The 22,305-nt window shown below is 43.8% G+C and overlaps 1 protein-coding gene across 1 annotated transcript in view; it reads right to left on the reverse strand.

Annotated features, from left to right (window-relative positions):
- NCKAP1L (NCK associated protein 1 like) overlaps positions 1-22,305 on the reverse strand; it is a 325,756-nt gene that overhangs the window by 280,419 nt on the left and 23,032 nt on the right. Inside the window, exon 6 of the mRNA XM_077297911.1 lies at positions 15,824-15,914. Coding sequence (XP_077154026.1) covers positions 15,824-15,914 — 91 coding nt within the window. The remainder of the gene's footprint in view (positions 1-15,823; positions 15,915-22,305) is intronic.

The following is a 22,305-nucleotide window of genomic DNA, read 5'->3' on the forward strand; positions in this document are numbered from 1 at the left end:
ATTGTGGGCCATAGAAAGCCTATTTATTTTTTTGCTTTTTTTAATATTATTTGGTTTCTAAAGTCTCCCTGAAAAAAAAAATACATAAAAAAACAGTGCGAGAGTAATATTGCCCTTTCAGCTTGTGTGCCAGTCTTGACTCCTGGGTGTGCCACCTCTCTCTCTCTAATTGTGGGCCATAGAAAGCCTATTTATTTTTTTGCTTTGTTTAATATTATTTGGTTTCTAAAGTCTCCCTGAAAAAAAAAATACATAAAAAAACAGTGGGAGAGTAATATTGCCCTTTCAGCTTGTGTGCCAGTCTTGACTCCTGGGTGTGCCACCTCTCTCTCTCTAATTGTGGGCCATAGAAAGCCTATTTATTTTTTTGCTTTTTTTAATATTATTTGGTTTCTAAAGTCTCCCTGAAAAAAAAATACATAAAAAAACAGTGGGAGAGTAATATTGCCCTTTCAGCTTGTGTGCCAGTCTTGACTCCTGGGTGTGCCACCTCTCTCTAATTGTGGGCCATAGAAAGCCTATTTATTTTTTTTGCTTTTTTTAATATTATTTGGTTTCTAAAGTCTCCCTGAAAAAAAAAAATACATAAAAAAACAGTGGGAGAGTAATATTGCCCTTTCAGCTTGTGTGCCAGTCTTGACTCCTGGGTGTGCCACCTCTCTCTCTCTAATTGTGGGCCATAGAAAGCCTATTTATTTTTTTGCTTTGTTTAATATTATTTGGTTTCTAAAGTCTCCCTGAAAAAAAAAAATAGATAAAAAAACAGTGGGAGAGTAATATTGCCCTTTCAGCTTGTGTGCCAGTCTTGACTCCTGGGTGTGCCACCTCTCTCTCTCTAATTGTGGGCCATAGAAAGCCTATTTATTTTTTTGCTTTTTTTAATATTATTTGGTTTCTAAAGTCTCCCTGAAAAAAAAAAATACATAAAAAAACAGTGGGAGAGTAATATTGCCCTTTCAGCTTGTGTGCCAGTCTTGACTCCTGGGTGTGCCACCACTCTCTCTCTAATTGTGGGCCATAGAAAGCCTATTTATTTTTTTGCTTTGTTTAATATTATTTGGTTTCTAAAGTCTCCCTGAAAAAAAAAATACATAAAAAAACAGTGGGAGAGTAATATTGCCCTTTCAGCTTGTGTGCCAGTCTTGACTCCTGGGTGTGCCACCTCTCTCTAATTGTGGGCCATAGAAAGCCTATTTATTTTTTTGCTTTTTTTAATATTATTTGGTTTCTAAAGTCTTCCTGAAAAAAAAAAAAAACATAAAAAAACAGTGGGAGAGTAATATTGCCCTTTCAGCTTGTGTGCCAGTCTTGACTCCTGGGTGTGCCACCTCTCTCTCTCTAATTGTGGGCCATAGAAAGACTATTTATTTTTTTGCTTTTTTTAATATTATTTGGTTTCTAAAGTCTCCCTGAAAAAAAAAAAAACATAAAAAAACAGTGGGAGAGTAATATTGCCCTTTCAGCTTGTGTGCCAGTCTTGACTCCTGGGTGTGCCACCTCTCTCTCTCTAATTGTGGGCCATAGAAAGCCTATTTATTTTTTTGCTTTGTTTAATATTATTTGGTTTCTAAAGTCTCCCTGAAAAAAAAAATACATAAAAAAACAGTGGGAGAGTAATATTGCCCTTTCAGCTTGTGTGCCAGTCTTGACTCCTGGGTGTGCCACCTCTCTCTAATTGTGGGCCATAGAAAGCCTATTTATTTTTTTGCTTTTTTTAATATTATTTGGTTTCTAAAGTCTCCCTGAAAAAAAAAATACATAAAAAAACAGTGGGAGAGTAATATTGCCCTTTCAGCTTGTGTGCCAGTCTTGACTCCTGGGTGTGCCACCTCTCTCTCTCTAATTGTGGGCCATAGAAAGCCTATTTATTTTTTTGCTTTGTTTAATATTATTTGGTTTCTAAAGTCTCCCTGAAAAAAAAAAATAGATAAAAAAACAGTGGGAGAGTAATATTGCCCTTTCAGCTTGTGTGCCAGTCTTGACTCCTGGGTGTGCCACCTCTCTCTCTCTAATTGTGGGCCATAGAAAGCCTATTTATTTTTTTGCTTTTTTTAATATTATTTGGTTTCTAAAGTCTCCCTGAAAAAAAAAAATACATAAAAAAACAGTGGGAGAGTAATATTGCCCTTTCAGCTTGTGTGCCAGTCTTGACTCCTGGGTGTGCCACCTCTCTCTCTCTAATTGTGGGCCATAGAAAGCCTATTTATTTTTTTGCTTTGTTTAATATTATTTGGTTTCTAAAGTCTCCCTGAAAAAAAAAATACATAAAAAAACAGTGGGAGAGTAATATTGCCCTTTCAGCTTGTGTGCCAGTCTTGACTCCTGGGTGTGCCACCTCTCTCTAATTGTGGGCCATAGAAAGCCTATTTATTTTTTTGCTTTTTTAATATTATTTGGTTTCTAAAGTCTCCCTGAAAAAAAAAAAATACATAAAAAAACAGTGGGAGAGTAATATTGCCCTTTCAGCTTGTGTGCCAGTCTTGACTCCTGGGTGTGCCACCTCTCTCTCTCTAATTGTGGGCCATAGAAAGCCTATTTATTTTTTTGCTTTTTTTAATATTATTTGGTTTCTAAAGTCTCCCTGAAAAAAAAAAAATACATAAAAAAACAGTGGGAGAGTAATATTGCCCTTTCAGCTTGTGTGCCAGTCTTGACTCCTGGGTGTGCCACCTCTCTCTCTCTAATTGTGGGCCATAGAAAGCCTATTTATTTTTTTGCTTTGTTTAATATTATTTGGTTTCTAAAGTCTCCCTGAAAAAAAAAATACATAAAAAAACAGTGGGAGAGTAATATTGCCCTTTCAGCTTGTGTGCCAGTCTTGACTCCTGGGTGTGCCACCTCTCTCTCTCTAATTGTGGGCCATAGAAAGGCTATTTTATTTATTTATTTATTTTATTAGTATTTGGTTTCTAAATTGTCCCTGAAAAAAACATTTTATCTTATTTGGTTTCTAAAGTCTCCCTGAGAAAAAAAAAAAAAAATTAGGTGGGAGAATAATATTGACATTAGTGCTTGAGTGACAGTCCTGCGTGTGTGTCATCTCTGTGATTTTGTGCCACAGAAAACAGAGTGTGTAACATTGTGCCTGATTTTCCTTGTGGTCTCACCAACCTGTTAAGGGATATAGAAATCATACTGAAGTTATAGCTCACCGTGTAAGTTGTTTGACAGCAACAAATAAAGTTACTTTGGTTAATTTTTTAAAACAATGAGGAAGTCTGGTGCAAGAGGTCGGGGCCGTGGGCGTTCATTGTCAGCTGGTAATGATGGTAGTGGTAGTGGAGCATCAGGTGGTCGTGGGGATAAAAATATTCCACCTAAGTCTGGAGCTGTGGAGCCAGTTTCGTCGTCTGGCTACACAAGGCCTCGAACGCTCTCTTTTCTGGGAGTAGGAAAAACACTATTAAAGCCGGAGCAGCAACAGCAAGTTTTGGCTTACATTGCAGACTCAGCCTCTAGCTCTTTTGCCTCCTCTTCTGAAACTGGTAAATGTAAAAGCAGCGCGTCGCTTGTGGATGTTCACGGTCAGGGACAAGTCGCTTCCTTGTCCTCCTCAGCAAAAACTACAACAAGAGAGAAGGATGCAGCAGGCGACACAACGGGTCACTCCATGGAGCTCTTTACACATACCGTCCCTGGCTTAGAAAGTGAAACACTTAACAGGCCATGCCCATTACAAGTAGATTCTGACATGGAGTGCACTGATGCACAGCCACAGCCAGAGTACTATGCTGCTCCTTTGACTCAGACCACCACATTGCCCTCTCAGGGTACAGATCCACAATCAGACCCTGATGAGACTATGTTGCCCCGCCACGAACGCTATACCACAGACCAACACAGTGACACAGACGAAGTTGCACACGAGCTCGAAGAGGAGGTAATAGATGACCCGGTTGTTGACCCCGATTGGCAGCCATTGAGGGAACAGGGTGCAGGCAGCAGTAGTTCAGAAGCAGAGGTGGAGGAGGGGCCGCAGCAGGCATCAACATCGCAACAGGTTCCATCTGCCGGGCCCCTGTCTGGCCCAAAACGCGTGTCAAAGCCAAAACCTGTTGGAGCACAGCGTTGCCATCCGGTTAAAGCTCAGTCTGCAATCCCTGAAAAGGGATCCGATGCTAGGAAGAGTGCAGTCTGGCATTTTTTTAAACAACATCCAATTGATCAGCGCAAAGTCATCTGTCAAAAATGTTCTACTAGCTTAAGCAGAGGTCAGAATCTGAAAAGTCTCAATACTAGTTGCATGCATAGACACTTAACCACCATGCATTTTCAAGCCTGGACTAACTACCAAACATCCCTTAAGGTTGTAGCACCCTCGGCCAATGAAGCTAGTCATCAACGCAACATCCCTTCCGTCACTGTAAAGCCACCATTTTCCGCACCACCGGCAGTATCTGTGCAGGTTTCTTTGCCAGCCAAAAGCAGTCAGGGTCAGGGAATCACCAGTTTTGTAGGCGGAAATATTGCATCTAGGGCACCGGCGGAAACAATACCGTCTCCAACCGTCTCTCAGTCTGCCATGTCCACCGGCACACCCGCAAGTTCCACGATCTCCAGCTCTCCAGTTCAGCTCACACTACATGAGACTCTGGTTAGAAAAAGGAAGTACTTATCCTCGCATCCGTGTACACAGGGTTTTAACGCCCACATAGCTAGACTAATCTCGTTAGAGATGATGCCCTACCGGTTAGTTGAAAGCGAAGCTTTCAAAGCCCTGATGGAGTACGCTGAACCCCGATACGAGCTACCCAGTCGACACTTTTTTTCCAGAAAAGCCATCCCAGCCCTGCACCAGCATGTTAAACAGCGCATCGTCCATGCACTCAGGCAATCTGTGAGTACAAAGGTGCACCTGACTACAGATGCATGGACCAGTAGGCATGGCCAGGGACGTTATGTTTCCATCACGGCACACTGGGTGAATGTGGTGGATGCAGGGTCCACAGGGGACATCAATTTCGGGACAGTTGTGCCTAGCCCACGGTCTAGGAAACAGTTGGCTGTAGGCGTTCGCACCCCCTCCTCCTCCTCCTCCTCGTCCTCCTGCAGAAGCTACAGCTCTTCCACAGACCGCAGTCGGCCAACCACTCCATCGGCAGATGACACTGTTGCACACCAGTTGTCCCATTATGGGCCAGCTACTGGCAAGCGTCAGCAGGCTGTATTGGCTATGAAGTGTTTGGGCGACAACAGACACACCGCGGAAGTTCTGTCCGAGTTCTTGCAACAAGAAACGCAGTCGTGGCTGGGCACAGTAGATCTTGAGGCAGGCAAGGTAGTTAGTGATAACGGAAGGAATTTCATGGCTGCCATCTCCCTTTCCCAACTGAAACACATTCCTTGCCTGGCTCACACCTTAAACCTGGTGGTGCAGTGCTTATTGAAAACTTATCCTGGGTTCTCCGACCTGCTCCTCAAAGTGCGTGGACTTTGCTCACATATCCGACGTTCGCCTGTACACGCCAGCCGTATGCAGACCTATCAGCGGTCTTTGAACCTTCCCCAGCATCGCCTAATCATAGACGTTGCAACAAGGTGGAACTCAACACTGCACATGCTTCAGAGACTGTGCCAACAGAGGCGGGCTGTTATGTTTTTGTGGGAGGATACACATACACGGGCAGGCAGTAGGATGGCAGACATGGAGTTGTCAGGTGTGCAGTGGTCGAAGATACAAGACATGTGTCAAGTCCTTCAGTGTTTTGAGGAATGCACACGGCTGGTTAGTGCAGACAACGCCATAATAAGCATGAGCATCCCCCTAATGCGTCTGCTGATGCAAAGTTTGACGCACATAAAGGAGCAGGCGTCTGCACCAGAGGAAGAGGAAAGCCTTGATGACAGTCAGCCATTGTCTGGTCAGGGCAGTGTACAGGATGAGGTAGCGGGCGAAGAGGAGGTGGAGGACGAGGAGGATGATGGGGATGAGTATATTTTTAATGCGGAACCTTTCCCGGGGGCACTGGAAATTGGTTGCGTGTCAAGGCCGGGTTCTGTTTTTTTGAGGGACACAAGTGACGTAGATTTGCCTGCAACTGCCCCTCACCCAATCACAACCGGAGACTTGACAACTGGAACTTTGGCCCACATGGCGGATTATGCCTTACGTATCCTAAAAAGGGACACACGCATAACGAAAATGATGAACGATGACGATTACTGGTTGGCCTGCCTCCTTGATCCACGCTATAAAGGCAAATTGCAAAATATTATGCCACATGAGAACTTGGAACTAATATTAGCAACCAAACAATCAACTCTTGTTGACCGTTTGCTTCAGGCATTCCCAGCACACAGCGCACGTGATCGTTCTCACACGAGCTCAAGGGGGCAACAGACTAGGAGTGTTAGGGGTGCACACATCAGAAGTGGCGTTGGACAGAGGGGTTTTCTGTTGTGGAGTGATTTTGCTATGACCGCAGACAGGACAGGTACTGCTGCATCAATTGAAAGTGACAGGAGACAACATTTGTCCAGTATGGTTACTAACTATTTTTCATCCCTTATCGATGTTCTCCCTCAACCGTCATTCCCATTTGATTACTGGGCATCAAAATTAGACACCTGGCCAGAATTGGCAGAATATGCATTGCAGGAGCTTGCTTGCCCGGCAGCAAGTGTCCTATCAGAAAGAGTATTCAGTGCTGCAGGTTCAATATTAACTGAAAAAAGGACTCGTCTGGCTACCCAAAATGTTGACGATCTAACATTCATTAAAATGAACCACAACTGGATTTCGAAATCTTTTGCCCCACCTTGCCCGGCCGACACCTAGCTTTCCTATGAAAAGCTCTTGCCTGTGAATTACTTTTCTAATGTCTAATTTGCTGCAGCTGATTGTACAGCATACGACATGTTTACACCTCCCTAAATGGCCAAACTCCCCACACGGGGCCGTGGTATCGCGACTTGGCGCAAGCACCCGTGAGACTGCTGTTTGTCTGAAGAGGTGGGTGTGGCCGCTTTTGGTTGACGGCATTGCTACTGGGTCCCTCATAGTACAATGTAGTGTCTCTGGCGGTGGTGGTGCGCACCCAACGTCAGACACACCGTTGTAACATGAGGGGCCCTGGGGCGGTCCCGCCGGCCTCAAGAGAGTTCCCCCCTCCCCCAGCTCAAACTGTTCTCTACCACGTGCAAAATTATGTCGCACAGCTCCACCAATCTTTAGTCTATTCGCTGACATCATTCAATGTCTGGCACTGACAATACAAATTTGTAGACATCTATGATGCAACTTAAAGTAGTCTGTGTCTGTGTCCTATATTGGCACCATTAAATAGTTACTGCCAAATTACTATGTCAGAAACTCAGCAGATGAGCCCACCCCTGTACCTAAGTATGCCACTTTTTTTTTTTTTTGGTTGTTTTGCGAGACATTAACATCTATTTATATTTTGGGAGTACTGGGACAGACACTCCTTGCAATACTCCTCCACTGACCACCAAGCTGCCTGCCCGTGTATCCATGTAACCGATGTAAAACTGCCATGAGCCTATTGTTTGTTATTTTAGGCCCTTGATAGCCTGTCTGCGGTCCCTACTTTAAATACTCCTCCACTGACCACCAAGCTGCCTGCCCGTGTATCCATGTAACCGATGTAAAACTGCCATGAGCCTATTGTTTGTTATTTTAGGCCTTTGATAGCCTGTCTGCGGTCCCTACTTTAAATACTCCTCCACTGACCACCAAGCTGCCTGTGTATCCATGTAACCGATGTAAAACTGCCATGAGCCTATTGTTTGTTATTTTAGGCTTTTGATAGCCTGTCTGCGGTCTCTACTTTAAATACTCCTCCACTGACCACCAAGCTGCCTGCCCGTGTATCCATGTAACCGATGTAAAACTGCCATAAGCCTATTGTTTGTTATTTTTAGGCCTTTGATAGCCTGTCTGCGGTCCCTACTTTAAATACTCCTCCACTGACCACCAAGCTGCCTGCCCGTGTATCCATGTAACCGATGTAAAACTGCCATGAGCCTATTGTTTGTTATTTTAGGCCTTTGATAGCCTGTCTGCGGTCCCTACTTTAAATACTCATCCACTGACCACCAAGCTGCCTGCCCGTGTATCCATGTAACCGATGTAAAACTGCCATGAGCCTATTGTTTGTTATTTTAGGCCTTTGATAGCCTGTCTGCGGTCCCTACTTTAAATACTCCTCCACTGACCACCAAGCTGCCTGCCCGTGTATCCATGTAACCGATGTAAAACTGCCATAAGCCTATTGTTTGTTATTTTTAGGCCTTTGATAGCCTGTCTGCGGTCCCTACTTTAAATACTCCTCCACTGACCACCAAGCTGCCTGCCCGTGTATCCATGTAACCGATGTAAAACAGCCATGAGCCTATTGTTTGTTATTTTAGGCCTTTGATAGCCTGTCTGCGGTCCCTACTTTAAATACTCCTCCACTGACCACCAAGCTGCCTGTGTATCCATGTAACCGATGTAAAACTGCCATGAGCCTATTGTTTGTTATTTTAGGCCTTTGATAGCCTGTCTGCGGTCCCTACTTTAAATACTCCTCCACTGACCACCAAGCTGCCTGCCCGTGTATCCATGTAACCGATGTAAAACTGCCATAAGCCTATTGTTTGTTATTTTTAGGCCTTTGATAGCCTGTCTGCGGTCCCTACTTTAAATACTCCTCCACTGACCACCAAGCTGCCTGCCCGTGTATCCATGTAACCGATGTAAAACTGCCATGAGCCTATGAGCCTATTGTTTGTTATTTTAGGCCTTTGATAGCCTGTCTGCGGTCCCTACTTTAAATACTCATCCACTGACCACCAAGCTGCCTGCCCGTGTATCCATGTAACCGATGTAAAACTGCCATGAGCCTATTGTTTGTTATTTTAGGCCTTTGATAGCCTGTCTGCGGTCCCTACTTTAAATACTCCTCCACTGACCACCAAGCTGCCTGTGTATCCATGTAACCGATGTAAAACTGCCATGAGCCTATTGTTTGTTATTTTAGGCCTTTGATAGCCTGTCTGCGGTCCCTACTTTAAATACTCCTCCACTGACCACCAAGCTGCCTGCCCGTGTATCCATGTAACCGATGTAAAACTGCCATAAGCCTATTGTTTGTTATTTTTAGGCCTTTGATAGCCTGTCTGCGGTCCCTACTTTAAATACTCCTCCACTGACCACCAAGCTGCCTGCCCATGTATCCATGTAACCGATGTAAAACAGCCATGAGCCTATTGTTTGTTATTTTAGGCCTTTGATAGCCTGTCTGCGGTCCCTACTTTAAATACTCCTCCACTGACCACCAAGCTGCCTGTGTATCCATGTAACCGATGAAAAACTGCCATGAGCCTATTGTTTGTTATTTTAGGCCTTTGATAGCCTGTCTGCGGTCCCTACTTTAAATACTCCTCCACTGACCACCAAGCTGCCTGCCCGTGTATCCATGTAACCGATGTAAAACTGCCATGAGCCTATTGTTTGTTATTTTAGGCCTTTGATAGCCTGTCTGCGGTCCCTACTTTAAATACTCATCCACTGACCACCAAGCTGCCTGCCCGTGTATCCATGTAACCGATGTAAAACTGCCATGAGCCTATTGTTTGTTATTTTAGGCCTTTGATAGCCTGTCTGCGGTCCCTACTTTAAATACTCCTCCACTGACCACCAAGCTGCCTGTGTATCCATGTAACCGATGTAAAACTGCCATGAGCCTATTGTTTGTTATTTTAGGCCTTTGATAGCCTGTCTGCGGTCCCTACTTTAAATACTCCTCCACTGACCACCAAGCTGCCTGCCCGTGTATCCATGTAACCGATGTAAAACTGCCATAAGCCTATTGTTTGTTATTTTTAGGCCTTTGATAGCCTGTCTGCGGTCCCTACTTTAAATACTCCTCCACTGACCACCAAGCTGCCTGCCCGTGTATCCATGTAACCGATGTAAAACAGCCATGAGCCTATTGTTTGTTATTTTAGGCCTTTGATAGCCTGTCTGCGGTCCCTACTTTAAATACTCCTCCACTGACCACCAAGCTGCCTGTGTATCCATGTAACCGATGTAAAACTGCCATGAGCCTATTGTTTGTTATTTTAGGCCTTTGATAGCCTGTCTGCGGTCCCTACTTTAAATACTCATCCACTGACCACCAAGCTGCCTGTGTATCCATGTAACCGATGTAAAACTGCAGTATTTTGCTTATAAAAAAGAAAATACTGGAGAGATATCAAATGCAGACATTTTAACATTAAAAACAAAAACACATACAACAAAAAACTGGTACAGTACAAAAATTGGCCACCAGCTACAAAAACTTTCTCCTGCAAGTAGTTAACTGAAAGGTTTTTTTCCATTGAAAACACAGATATGGCATACACCGAGTGTTGTCCTGTCGCGTCTTCTTTATATTATTGCCAAGAAGCTGCAACTGAATAAAGCTGTGCTTCAACCTTCTGTTCCAAATTACCATTTTTAAAAATGCCATTGGCTGTTCCGGCCTACTAAAGGTGTCTGTCTGCCCCTGCCTGGTGTTGTCCTCAACTGAATAAAGCTGAGCTTCAACCTTCAGTTCCAAATTACCATTTTTAAAAATGCAATTGGCTGTTCCGGCCTACTAAAGGTGTCTGTCTGCCCCTGCCTGGTGTTGTCCTCAACTGAATAAAGCTGAGCTTCTACCTTCTGTTCCAAATTACCATTTTTAAAAATGCCATTGGCTGTTCCGGCCTACTAAAGGTGTCTGTCTGCCCCTGCCTGGTGTTGTCCTCAACTGAATAAAGCTGAGCTTCAACCTTCAGTTCCAAATTACCATTTTTAAAAATGCAATTGGCTGTTCCGGCCTACTAAAGGTGTCTGTCTGCCCCTGCCTGGTGTTGTCCTCAACTGAATAAAGCTGAGCTTCAACCTTCAGTTCCAAATTACCATTTTTAAAAATGCAATTGGCTGTTCCGGCCTACTAAAGGTGTCTGTCTGCCCCTGCCTGGTGTTGTCCTCAACTGAATAAAGCTGAGCTTCAACCTTCAGTTCCAAATTACCATTTTTAAAAATGCAATTGGCTGTTCCGGCCTACTAAAGGGGTCTGCCCCTGCCTGGTGTTGTCCTCAACTGAATAAAGCTGAGCTTCTACCTTCTGCCTCTTACTAACTGCTGTTTTTTTTAAAAAATTGGCTGTTCCGGCCTACTAAAGGTGTCTGTATGCCCCTGCCTGGTGTTGTCCTCAACTGAACAAAGCTGAGCTTCCACATTCTGGCTTTCGCCCTATACTATCAGATATTAAACTGCATTTGGCCTACTAGTGTGGTTAGGCCCTTGAAACAGTGTCTGCTGCTCTTGGGTTTGCTACTCCACTGAACAAAGCAATGCCTGTTTAGTCCTGTTACCAATTTTGAACTGCATTTAGCCTACTTTATTCTTTGGCCCTATATCTGTTTCCTCCTCATCCTGCCCATTGCCCAGCCACTGCTAGATGAGTCTGCTGGTACATTGACCTAGACCACTACATTCCCCTTATACTCTACACAGCCAGAATCTGACCCTGCTGAAAGTAAGGTTCCCCTTCCCGCATGTTATACCACCTTACACAGGGACAGAGAGGAAGGTGCAGATGAAAGTGCAGGTTCCTTCATCAGGTGGGGGGCATACTCGTTGGCGACGTCACTGGCACAGGGCCCCTCAGAGTACGCAAAAGTGTCGCTGCTGGTGGGAGGCGCCCCCGCCATGCAAACACACCGCTGTACTTTGAGGGGCCCTGTGCCAGTGCCAATGCGAACAAGTGGGCCCCCCCTGCTTGCTCAGGATCACAGCACTTGCAACGTTGAAATACTTACCTCTCCCTGCAACACCGCCGTGACGTAGTCCGCATTTCCTGGGCCCACGAAAAACTTGAGCCGGCCCTACTCCCCCCACAACTTTTGCCAAATGACCCCCAATTCCCTATGCCCAACTATTATTATAAAGTTAATTAAGATTGACAAGCTTCAGAAACAAGAATGGATGTTTTTGGCATTAAAATGGGCACTGTAGGTGTTTTCCTGGCCTCCACTCACTGCCGACTATGCTTCCCCATTGACTTGCATTGGGTTTCGTGTTTCGGTCGATCCCCGACTTTTAGCGATAATCGGCCGACTGCACTCGACTCGACTCTGGACAAAATCGGGTTTCACAAAACCCGACTCGATCTTAAAAAAATGAAAGTCGCTCAACTCTACCCGTAGCGTCTCCATTTTTCGTGATCTGGGGCTGGGTGAGGGTTTATTTTTTGCGTGCTGAGCTGATGTTTTTAATGATACTATTTTGGTTTGGATACGATCTTTTGGTGTGGATACGAACATTTTAATGCAATGTTGCGACGACCAAAAAAACGTAATTCTGTCCTTTTGACTTTCTTTCGCGACACCGTTTACTGATTGGATTAATTCTTTTTATAGCTTGATAGATCGGACAATTCTGAACACGGCGATACCAAATATGTTCATTTTTTTAATTGTTTTATTTTAAATGGGGCGTTTGGGGGGATTTGAACTTTTATATTTATTTTCTTTTTTTATATTTTTAAAAACTTTTTTTTTTACTTTTTTCATGCTTCAATAGTCTACATGGGAGACTAGAAGCTACAGTTGTCCGATTGCCTCTGCTACACACAGGCGATGATCAGATCAGAGATTAATTGGTAAAAGAGGGTCGGAGAGTTTTTATTTGAAAATAAAGGAGTCTGTGTGTTTATTTCAATTAAAGGACTTTACTCTGTCTCTGTCTGTATTACATTTGACTTTGGGCTTAGTAATGAGGTCATCTGATAGACGCCTCTTCATTACTAACCTGTGGGCTTCATTTCAGTGGCCATAAAACAAATGACATCAACCCCACAACTATTACCCCACTTTCCATTGCACCAGGAAAGGGAATAGCTAGTCAAAGCGACAGAATTTGGAAATCTAATAGATGGGATGCTATTTTTAGGCTGGGGCAGGCCATTAGCCATGGCCCCTTCCCTGTCTGAGAATACCAGACTATAAATAATTAAGGAAACGGAGTGGGGACCCCTCTATTTTTGATAATCAGGCAACATAAAGCTCACAGCTGGGGGCTACAGCCCACAGCTGTCAGTTTTGCCTGCTCTGGTTATAAAAAATAACATCTTTTTTTACCAATACTGATGTAAAATACTGACCAAATACCAAACATGTGAATGTGGCCTAAGAGGAAATGTCAGAATGGGAGGCACTTTAGGAGAGTTGAATGTTGACATGCATGCATTTATTCTTCTTGCCCGCCTTCATTTGCAGACCACTAGGGCTGTTACAGCTATTGTCTTTAACCTTGTCATACTTTTGCTAATCATAATATCTTGAGGAGCATTTTGATCTGCTCTTTGCTTTTGTGTATTTTACTCAACTCATATTCTGCACTAGACATGAGCTCTAAATATAAAGCAAGACATGAAGAAGACAATGGATTTCAAAATATTATTTAACCCCTGTCCGGCTTTGGGAGTAATAGTACGCCTATGTCGGACTCCTGCTGTTTGGTGCGGGTTCTGGCAATGAGCCCACACCTTTCCGGGCACATGACAACTGATCTATGCAGCTTACATGTGCCTGCAACAGCCGCAGGTGGTATAGCCATCCACCTGCGGCTGTTAACTAGTTAAATGCTGCTGTCAATCTCTGACAAGGGCATTTAACTCATGCTTACTGAAAGCACATCGCTAATTCTGCCCATCAGTGATCCCGTCACATGATCACGGGTCATCAGTGGGCCGGCATGACAACCAGATGTCTGTAGCAGATTGTGGCCAGTGCTCAAAGCAAGTGAGCATTTCTGCTACACAGGCGACCTGAACATATCCAGTGTGTAGCAAAAGCGATCAAAGCACTGCAGCTTCTAGTCTACCATGGAGACTATTGAAGCATGCAAAAAGTAAAAAAAGTTTTAAAAAATATAAAAATATATATATATATATATATATATATATATATATATATATATATATATATATATATATATATATATATATATACACTCACTGGCCACTTTATTAGGTACACCTGTCCAACTTCTTGTTAACACTTAATTTCTAATCAGCCAATCACATGGTGGCAACTCAGTGCATTTAGGCATGTAGACATGGTCAAGACAATCTCCTGCAGTTCAAACCGAGCATCAGTATGGGGAAGAAAGGTGATTTGAGTGCCTTTGAACGTGGCATGGTTGTTGGTGCCAGAAGGGCTGGTCTGAGTATTTCAGAAACTGCTGATCTACTGGGATTTTCACGCACAACCATCTCTAGGGTTTACAGAGAATGGCCCGAAAAAGAAAAAAAATCCAGTGAGCGGCAGTTCTGTGGGCGGAAATGCCTTGTTGATGCCAGAGGTCAGAGGAGAATGGCCAGACTGGTTCAAGCTGATAGAAAGGCAACAGTGACTCAAATCGCCACCCGTTACAACCAAGGTAGGCCTAAGAGCATCTCTGAACGCACAGTGCGTCGAACTTTGAGGCAGATGGGCTACAGCAGCAGAAGACCACACCGGGTACCACTCCTTTCAGCTAAGAACAGGAAACTGAGGCTACAATTTGTACAAGCTCATCGAAATTGGACAGTAGAAGATTGGAAAAACGTTGCTTGGTCTGATGAGTCTCGAGTTCTGCTGCGACATTCGAATGGTAGGGTCAGAATTTGGCGTAAACAACATGAAAGCATGGATCCATCCTGCCTTGTATGGAGCATCTTTGGGATGTGCAGCCGACAAATCTGCGGCAACTGTGTGATGCCATCATGTCAATATGGACCAAAATCTCTGAGGAATGCTTCCAGCACCTTGTTGAATCTATGCCACGAAGAATTGAGGCAGTTCTGAAGGCAAAAGGGGTCCAACCCGTTACTAGCATGGTGTACCTAATAAAGTGGCCGGTGAGTGTATATATATATATAAAAATTCAAATCACTCCCCTTTCGCACCTTCAAAATGAAACAATGAAAAAATCAAATATACACATATTTAGAATTGCCGTGTTCAGAATCGCCCAGTCTATCAATAGGAAAAAAAATTAACCTGATCGCTAAAAGGCATAATGAGAAAAAAATTAAAAATGCCAGAATTAAGCTTTTTTTGGATGCCGCTACATTGTAATAAAGTGCAATAACGGGCGATGAAAAGATTGTATCTACACCAAAATGGTATAAAAAAAAATGTCAGCTTAGCGGGTAAAAAATAAGCCCTCACCCATCCCCAGATCACGAAAAATGGAGACGCTACAGGTCTCAGAAAATGGCGCCATTTTTTTTATTTTTTACCAAATTTTGGAATTTTTTTCACCACTTAAATAAAAAAGAACCTTTTCATGTTTTGTGTCTGTGAACTCGTAATGACCTGGAGAATCATAATGGAAGGTCAGTTTTAGCATTTAATGAACATGGTAAAAAAAGAAAACCAAAAAAACAATTGTTGAATTTAACTTTTTTGCAATTTCACCACACTTGGAATTTTTTTCCTGTTTTCCAGTTACCAATATGTTAAAACCAATGGTGTTGTTCAAAAGTACAACTTGTCCCACAAAAAAACAAGCGCTTGCATGGCCATTTTGACAAAAAAATAAAAAAAAATATGGCTCTGGGAAGAAGTGGAGCAAAAAAACAGAAATTCAAAAACTGAAATACCCCTGGTCATTAAGGGGTTAATCATTGCTGTGGCTACCTAAATGCACAATGACATTAATTTATGGATCGCCAAGCCTTACCTTCAAGATCAAGCAGTGCGTTTTATCTCTGATATACTGTACGTTTACGATAAAGCAACCATTTTTCTTTACGAAAAGCAAAAGAAGGTAAAACAAAATAGTATTGACTTTCTGTACCTTAGTATGAGGTCCAAATTCCTCACTTAGCTTCTTCAGGGGGTTATCATACTCCAGCAACATCTGACCAAGCCGAGCAAACGATGGGTCACTGTAAAGAAAGCATTAAACATGTGTAAAACCATATGCCATGTATTATTATGTAGTTTTAGTCTAATTATAGATATGTTCTAATCATTCATAATATAAATCTGAAATATATAAGTGCAGCGCCCTAGAGTCCTGGTCGTTGCAGTACTGATGCTCCGCCGCTAAGGGGAGTGATGGTACGTCTGATGGCACTGAAGGAGTTCACCTGACCAGGTATCACAGACACCAATACACTTCACAGTCTGGCCTCCAGAGGGAGCTAAGGGCGCTATGTATTAGGCCACTCCTCACAATCGGGTAAAAACTGGGGGTTAGATAGAAAGTTAGACAGAAGCTGACTGGGTTGGAACCAGGCAACACCTTGTGGCAGAGGGTGTTGCAGGGGAAGATTCAGGAGGGTCCCTGTCAGGGGTGGGATCCTGACAGAGGCCTAGCGAAAAAGGAAAGAACGTTAAGGAACCGCACCTGCACTACATCGCGGCGGTATCTCGAGAAAGGACAAGAAGCGAGGTTTATTGTGGAGAGTGAGAAACAAGATCAAAGCAAAAAGGAGATAACACCAGTAGGAGTCGTGCTGTAAGATCGAGGCAACATCCTACTGAGGCGCGTAGCCGGTGGCCAGAACGCCGAGGAAGTATTAGGCTCCAAGCAATACTTCAAACAGAGGCAGGGCAGTTAATTTTAGGTTGGCTGTCTCACCAAAATCACCTAAGAAGACATAGGGGGCAACTGTGGGAGAGGGGCGATGCTAGGGTCCCGGAAGAACTCCAGGCCTTCCCGTCATACGGGTGCGTCCTATCCATATCATCTGGGGGACGGAGAAGAACATCAGAACAGACATAAGTTGTGGGAAATAACATCAGAAGCAGACACAACAGTTGTGAGGACTATCCTGTGGTGCTCAGCAGGGAAGTACTACAACACACAGGCGCTAGAAGGTAGGCACAGATTTCCACCTGCAAAGGGAACTCTGGAGGTGCCATCGGACCGGCCAGTCTCAGACAGCCCTGTTAACCATACTCTGGATTGAGGACCTTGAAGCCTTCAGTAAAGAGGTAAAGAGACTGCAACCCTGTGTCCTCGTTATTCACCGCGACCTGCACCACGCACCACCACCTACACCTTTCATTGGACGCCCCTTAACCCCTTCCATACATCAGACGTACTATCCCGTCGAGGTGGGGTGGGCCCGTATGACCGCCGACGGGATAGTACGTCATCACCGATCAGCGGCGCTCACGGGGGGAGCGCGGCCGATCGCGGCCGGGTGTCAGCTGCCTATCGCAGCTGACATCCGGCACTATGTGCCAGGAGCGGTCATGGACCGCCCCCGGCACATTAACCCCCGGCACACCGCGATCAAACATGATCGCAGTGTACCGGCGGTATAGGGAAGCATCGCGCAGGGAGGGGGCTCCCTGCGGGCTTCCCTGAGACCCCCGGAGCAACGCGATGTGATCGCGTTGCTGCGAGGGTCTCCTACCTCCTTCCTGGCTGCAGGTCCCGGATCCAAGATGGCCGCGGCATCCGGGTCCTGCAGGGAAGGAGGTGGCTTACCGAGTGTCTGCTCAGAGCAGACACTTGGTAAGCCTGCAGCCCTGCACAGCAGATCGTCGATCTGGGAGAGTGCTGTGCACACTGCCAGATCAATGATCTGTGATGTCCCCCCCTGGGACAAAGTAAAAAAAAAAATTTTCCACATGTGTAAAAAAAAAAAAAAAAAAATTCCTAAATAAATAAAAAAAATATATATATTATTCCCATAAATACATTTCTTTATCTAAATAAAAAAAACAAAACAATAAAAGTACACATATTTCGTATCGCCGCGTCCGTAACGACCCAACCTATAAAACTGCCCCACTAGTTAACCCCTTCAGTAAACACCATAAGAAAAAAAAAAAAAAACGAGGCAAAAAACAACGCTTTATTACCATACCGCCGAACAAAAAGTGGAATAACACGCGATCAAAAAGACTGATATAAATATCCATAGTACCACTGAAAACGTCATCTTGTCCCGCAAAAAACAAGCCGCCACACAGCATCATCAGCAAAAAAATAAAAAAGTTATAGTCCTGAGAATAAAGCGATACCAAAATAATTATTTTTTCTATATTTTAGTTTTTATCATATAAAAGCGCCAAAACATAAAAAAATGATATAAATGAGATATCGCTGTAATCGTACTGACCCGAAGAATAAAACTGCTTTATCAATTTTACCAAACGCGGAACGGTATAAACGCCTCCCCCAAAAGAAATTCATGAATAGCTGGTTTTTGGTCATTCTGCCTCACAAAAATCGGAATAAAAAGCGATCAAAAACGGTCACGTGTCCAAAAATGTTACCAATAAAAACGTCAACTCGTCCCGCAAAAAACAAGACCTCACATGACTCTGTGGAGCAAAATGTGGAAAAATTATAGGTCTCAAAATGTGGAGACGCAAAAACTTTTTTGCTATAAAAAGCGTCGCTGGTTTCACACTTGCGTTTTTGTCTGCAGCGTTTTTTGCACAAAAAAACGCATGCGTTTTTTCCCTATATTTAACATTGAAAACGCATGCGTTTTTTTTGTACGCGTTTGGTCGCGTTTTCAAACGCATGCGGTTTTTTTCTGCATGCGTTCATTTTCAGAAATACAACCTGCAGTATTTTCTTGCGTTTTTAAGCACATGCGTTTGTTTGCGTTAAAAACGCATGCATTTTTATCGAAAAAAAACAGAAAACACACTGAAAAGCCACCCACCACCATCAAGGTGATAAAGGGATCCAAACCCTAACCCTAACTCTACCCCTAACCTCACCCCTAACCGTTTAATGAACATTTTCTGACAGTCATAGTGCCACGTATTTCAGTGCCACGTATTTCAGTGCCACGTATTTCAGTGCCACGTATTTCAGTGCCACGTATTTCAGTGCCACGTATTTCAGTGCCACGTGTTTCAGTGCCACGTATTTCAGTGCCACGTATCACGTATTTCAGTGCCACGTATCACGTATTTCAGTGCCACGTATCACGTATTTCAGTGCCACATATTTTAGTACCACGTATTTCAGTTGCACGTATTTCAGTGCCACGTATTTCAGTGCCACGTATTTCAGTGCCACGTATTTCAGTGCCACGTATTTCAGTGCCACGTATTTCAGTGCCACGTATCACGTATTTCAGTGCCACGTGTTTCAGTGCCATGTATTTAAGTGCCACGTATCACATATTTCAGTGCCACGTATTTCAGTGCCATGTATTTCAGTGCCACGTATTTCAGTGCCACGTATTTCAGTGCCACGTATCACGTATTTCAGTGCCACGTGTTTCAGTGCCATGTATTTAAGTGCCACGTATCACATATTTCAGTGCCACGTATTTCAGTGCCACGTATTTCAGTGCCACGTATTTCGGTGCCACGTATTTCAGTGCCACGTATTTAAGTGCCACGTATCACATATTTCAGTGCCACGTATTTAAGTGCCACGTATTTCAGTGCCACGTATTTCAGTGCCACGTATTTCAGTGCCACGTATTTCAGTGCCATGTATCACGTATTTCAGTGCCACGTGTTTCAGTGCCACGTATTTCAGTGCCACGTATTTCAGTGCCACGTATCACGTATTTCAGTGCCACGTGTTTCAGTGCCACGTATTTAAGTGCCACGTATCACGTATTTCAGTGCCACGTATTTCAGTGCCACGTATTTCAGTGCCACGTATTTCAGTGCCACGTATTTCAGTCACGTTTAGGGTTAGGGTTAGGGGTAGGGTTAGGGTTAGGGCTAGGGTTGGAGGTAAAGTTAGGGTTGGGGCTAAAGTTAGGGTTGGGGCTAAAGTTAGGGTTAGGGTTTGGATTACATTTACGTTTGGATTGAGGTTGGGATTAGAATTATGGGTGTGTCAGGGCTAGGGGTGTGGTTAGGGTTACCGTTGGGATTAGGGTTAGGGGTGTGTTTGGGTTAGGGTTTCAGGTAGAATTGGGGAGTTTCCACTGTCCAGGCACATCAGGGGCTCTCCAAGTGCGACATGGCGTCCAATCTCAATTCCAGCCAATTCTGCGTTGAAAAAGTAAAACAGTGCTCCTTCCCTTCCGAGCTCTCCCGTGCGCCCAAAAAGGGGTTTACCCCAACATATGTGTTATCAGCGTACTCGGGACAAATTGAACAACAACTTCTGGGGTCCAAGTTCTCTTGTTATCCTTAGGAAAATAAAAATTTGGGGGGCTAAAAATCATTTTTGTGGGAAAAAAAAGATGTTTTATTTTCACGGCTCTGCGTTATAAACTGTAGTGAAACACTTGGGGGTTCAAAGTTCTCACAACACATCTAGATAAGTTCCTTGGGAGGTCTAGTTTCCAATATGGGGTCACTTGTGGGGGGTTTGTACTGTTTGGGTACATCAGGGGCTCTGCAAATGCAACATGACGCCTGCAGACCAATCCATTTAAGGCTGCATTCCAAATGGCGCTCCTTCCCTTCCGAGCTCTGTCATGCACCCAAACAGTGGTTCCCCCCCACATATGGGGTATCAGCGTACTCAGGACAAATTGGACAACAACTTTTGGGGTCTAATTTATCCTATTACCCTTGTGAAAATACAAAACTGGGGGCTAAAAAATCATTTTTGTGAAAAAAAAAAATAATTTTTATTTTCACGGCTTTGCGCTATAAACTTTAGTGAAACACTTGGGGGTTCAAAGTTCTCAAAACACATCTAGATAAGTTCCTTGGGAGGTCTAGTTTCCAATATGGGGTCACTTGTGGGGGGTTTGTACTGTTTGGGTACATCAGGGGCTCTGCAAATGCAACGTGACGGCTGCTGACCAATCCATTTAAGTCTGCATTCCAAATGGCGCTCCTTCCCTTCCGAGCTCTGTCATGCGCCCAAACAGTGGTTCCCCCCCACATATGGGGTATCAGCGTACTCAGGACAAATTGGAAAACAAATTTTGGGGTCCAATTTATTCTGTTACCCTTGTAAAAATACAAAGCTGGGTGCTAAAAAATCATTTTTGAGAAAAAAAATAAAAATTATTTTCACGGCTCTGCGTTATAATCTGTAGTGAAACACTTGGGGGTTCAAAGCTCTCAAAACACATCTAGATAAGTTCCCTAGGGGGTCTACTTTCCAAAATGGTGTCACTTGTAGGGAGTTTCAATGTTTAGGCACATCAGGGGCTCTCCAAACGCAACATGGCGTCCCATCTCAATTCCAGTCAATTTTGCAATGAAAAGTCAAATGGCGCTCCTTCCCTTCCAAGCTCTGCCATGCGCCCAAACAATGGTTTACACCCACATATGGGGTATCATCGTACTCAGGACAAATTGCACAACATTTTTTGGGGTCCAATTTCTTCTCTTACCCTTGGGAAAATAAAAAATTGGGGGCAAAAAATAATTTTTGTGAAAAAATATGATTTTTTATTTTTACGGCTCTGCATTATAAACTTCTGTGAAGCACTTGGTGGGTCAAAGTGCTCACCACACATCTAGATAAGTTCCTTAGGGGGTCTACTTTCCAAAATGGTGTCACTTGTAGGGAGTTTCAATGTTTAGGCACATCAGGGGCTCTCCAAACGCAACATGGTGTCCCATCTCAATTCCAGTCAATTTTGCATTGAAAAGTCAAATGGCGCTCCTTCCCTTCCAAGCTCTGCCATGCGCCCAAACAATGGTTTACACCCACATATGGGGTATCAGCGTACTCAGGACAAATTGCACAACATTTTTTGGGGTCCAATTTCTTCTCTTACCCTTGGGAAAATAAAAAATTGGGGGCAAAAAGATCATTTTTGTGAAAAAATATGATTTTTTATTTTTACGGCTCTGCATTATAAACTTCTGTGAAGCACTTGGTGGGTCAAAGTGCTCACCACACATCTAGATAAGTTCCTTAGGGGGTCTACTTTCCAAAATGGTGTCACTTGTAGGGAGTTTCAATGTTTAGGCACATCAGGGGCTCTCCAAACGCAACATGGCGTCCCATCTCAATTCCAGTCAATTTTGCATTGAAAAGTCAAATGGCGCTCCTTCCCTTCCAAGCTCTGCCATGCGCCCAAACAATGGTTTACACCCACATATGGGGTATCATCGTACTCAGGACAAATTGCACAACATTTTTTGGGGTCCAATTTCTTCTCTTACCCTTGGGAAAATAAAAAATTGGGGGCAAAAAGATCATTTTTGTGAAAAAAAATGATTTTTTATTTTTACGGCTCTGCATTATAAACTTCTGTGAAGCACTTGGTGGGTCAAAGTGCTCACCACACATCTAGATAAGTTCCTTAGGGGGTCTACTTTCCAAAATGGTGTCACTTGTAGGGAGTTTCAATGTTTAGGCACATCAGGGGCTCTCCAAACGCAACATGGCGTCCCATCTCAATTCCAGTCAATTTTGCATTG

This window comes from Ranitomeya variabilis, chromosome 3 (assembly GCF_051348905.1).
Source record: "Ranitomeya variabilis isolate aRanVar5 chromosome 3, aRanVar5.hap1, whole genome shotgun sequence".
In the NCBI taxonomy this organism is placed as follows: domain Eukaryota; kingdom Metazoa; phylum Chordata; class Amphibia; order Anura; family Dendrobatidae; genus Ranitomeya; species Ranitomeya variabilis.